General features: G+C 60.1%; 1 protein-coding gene across 1 annotated transcript in view; it reads left to right on the top strand.

Annotated features, from left to right (window-relative positions):
• Positions 1-47: 47 nt before the first annotated feature.
• The window catches only part of DRC1 (dynein regulatory complex subunit 1), a gene marked incomplete at its 5' end in the record, with an annotated part of 9,744 nt that continues 8,622 nt past the window's right edge, over positions 48-1,169 (top strand). Inside the window, one exon of the mRNA XM_008935486.1 lies at positions 48-160. Coding sequence (XP_008933734.1) covers positions 48-160 — 113 coding nt within the window. The remainder of the gene's footprint in view (positions 161-1,169) is intronic.

Genomic DNA, 1,169 nt, shown 5'->3' with positions numbered 1-1,169 from the left:
CCAACCCAAACCATTCTCTGATTCCATTCCACCCTTCTCCTCCCCAGCGACTGGCCAAGCTGCTCTTTGAGGGCACGCAGATGGTGACAAATATCCAGGTGGCTGCAGACCTGAGGGAAACACAGAGGAGGGCAGAGGAGGCCAAGCTGAAGCTGCAGAGGTAAGAGGCTGCCTGGTGGGTCTGTGCTGCTGGGCAGGAGCAGTGCAGATGCTGGTGCACCTCTCTGAGGCCATCCTAATCCTGGGCATCCAGGGACTTTTAGCTGCTCCTCCCCACACTTGAGCTCTAGACCCTTCCCCAGCAGCTCCGTTGCCCTTCTCTGGCCACACTCCAGCCCCTCAAGGTCCTTTTCTGAGTGAGTGGCCAAAAAATGACCCAGGATTTGTGGTGTGGCCTCAGCACATGCCTGGGACAAGGTCCTGCACCACCTCCTCTGGCACTGATGTTCATCCCCCTGTGCCCAGGAGCTGGTGGGGTCCCAAAGCCCTTCCAGCCTTGGCTGCTCCCTGCTCCCCTCTGTGCCCCCCTGGGCAGAGCTGTCCTGCTCCACCAGAGGAGCTGGAAAATCTCCAGAGGACTGGCTCCTTCAGCCCTGTCCCCAGGTCACCCTCAGGAGACACCAAGTCCTTGCTCCTGCTGCCTTTGGAGGGCACTGGAGGAACAGGTTGTGGTTTCTGGCTGTAGCCAGACCCGTGTCCCTCACTCAGATGATTTCCCAGTGGGAATCTCATGGAAGAACCAGATGCTGGGTCCAGGAACTGTCCACAGAGCAGGTTTGGGGCTGGCAGAGGGGGTGGATGCTGTTCAGCCCAAGCCCAGGGCCATGCTCAGGGCATGTGGGGTGGGGCCTCTGTGGAAGGAGTTTGGCAATAGGGATGTTGACTCCTGAGAGTTGACTCCAGCTGGAGCCTGGTCTTTGGACACAGTCTAGAGGTGGCTGGGGAGCTGCTGGGCACAGCTTGGCCATCCCCTCTTGCCCAGAGCAAGGTGAGTTAGCAGGAGGGCCAGTGCTCCTTGTGAAGTGGCTGCTGTGCTGCTTGGGCTGAGCTCTTCAGCCCTTCCTCCTCCAAAAGTGGCTCTTGGAGCACTCAGAGCTGGGGATTCCAGCTCTGGGGACCTGCTGGAGGGGGGCCAGAGGAGCCCCAGCAATGCCCCGAGGGGGGAACCC

Source organism: Merops nubicus, unplaced genomic scaffold, assembly GCF_000691845.1.
Source record: "Merops nubicus isolate BGI_N331 unplaced genomic scaffold, ASM69184v1 scaffold28372, whole genome shotgun sequence".
NCBI lineage: Eukaryota > Metazoa > Chordata > Aves > Coraciiformes > Meropidae > Merops > Merops nubicus.
This window is presented reverse-complemented; position numbering and strand designations above follow the sequence as displayed.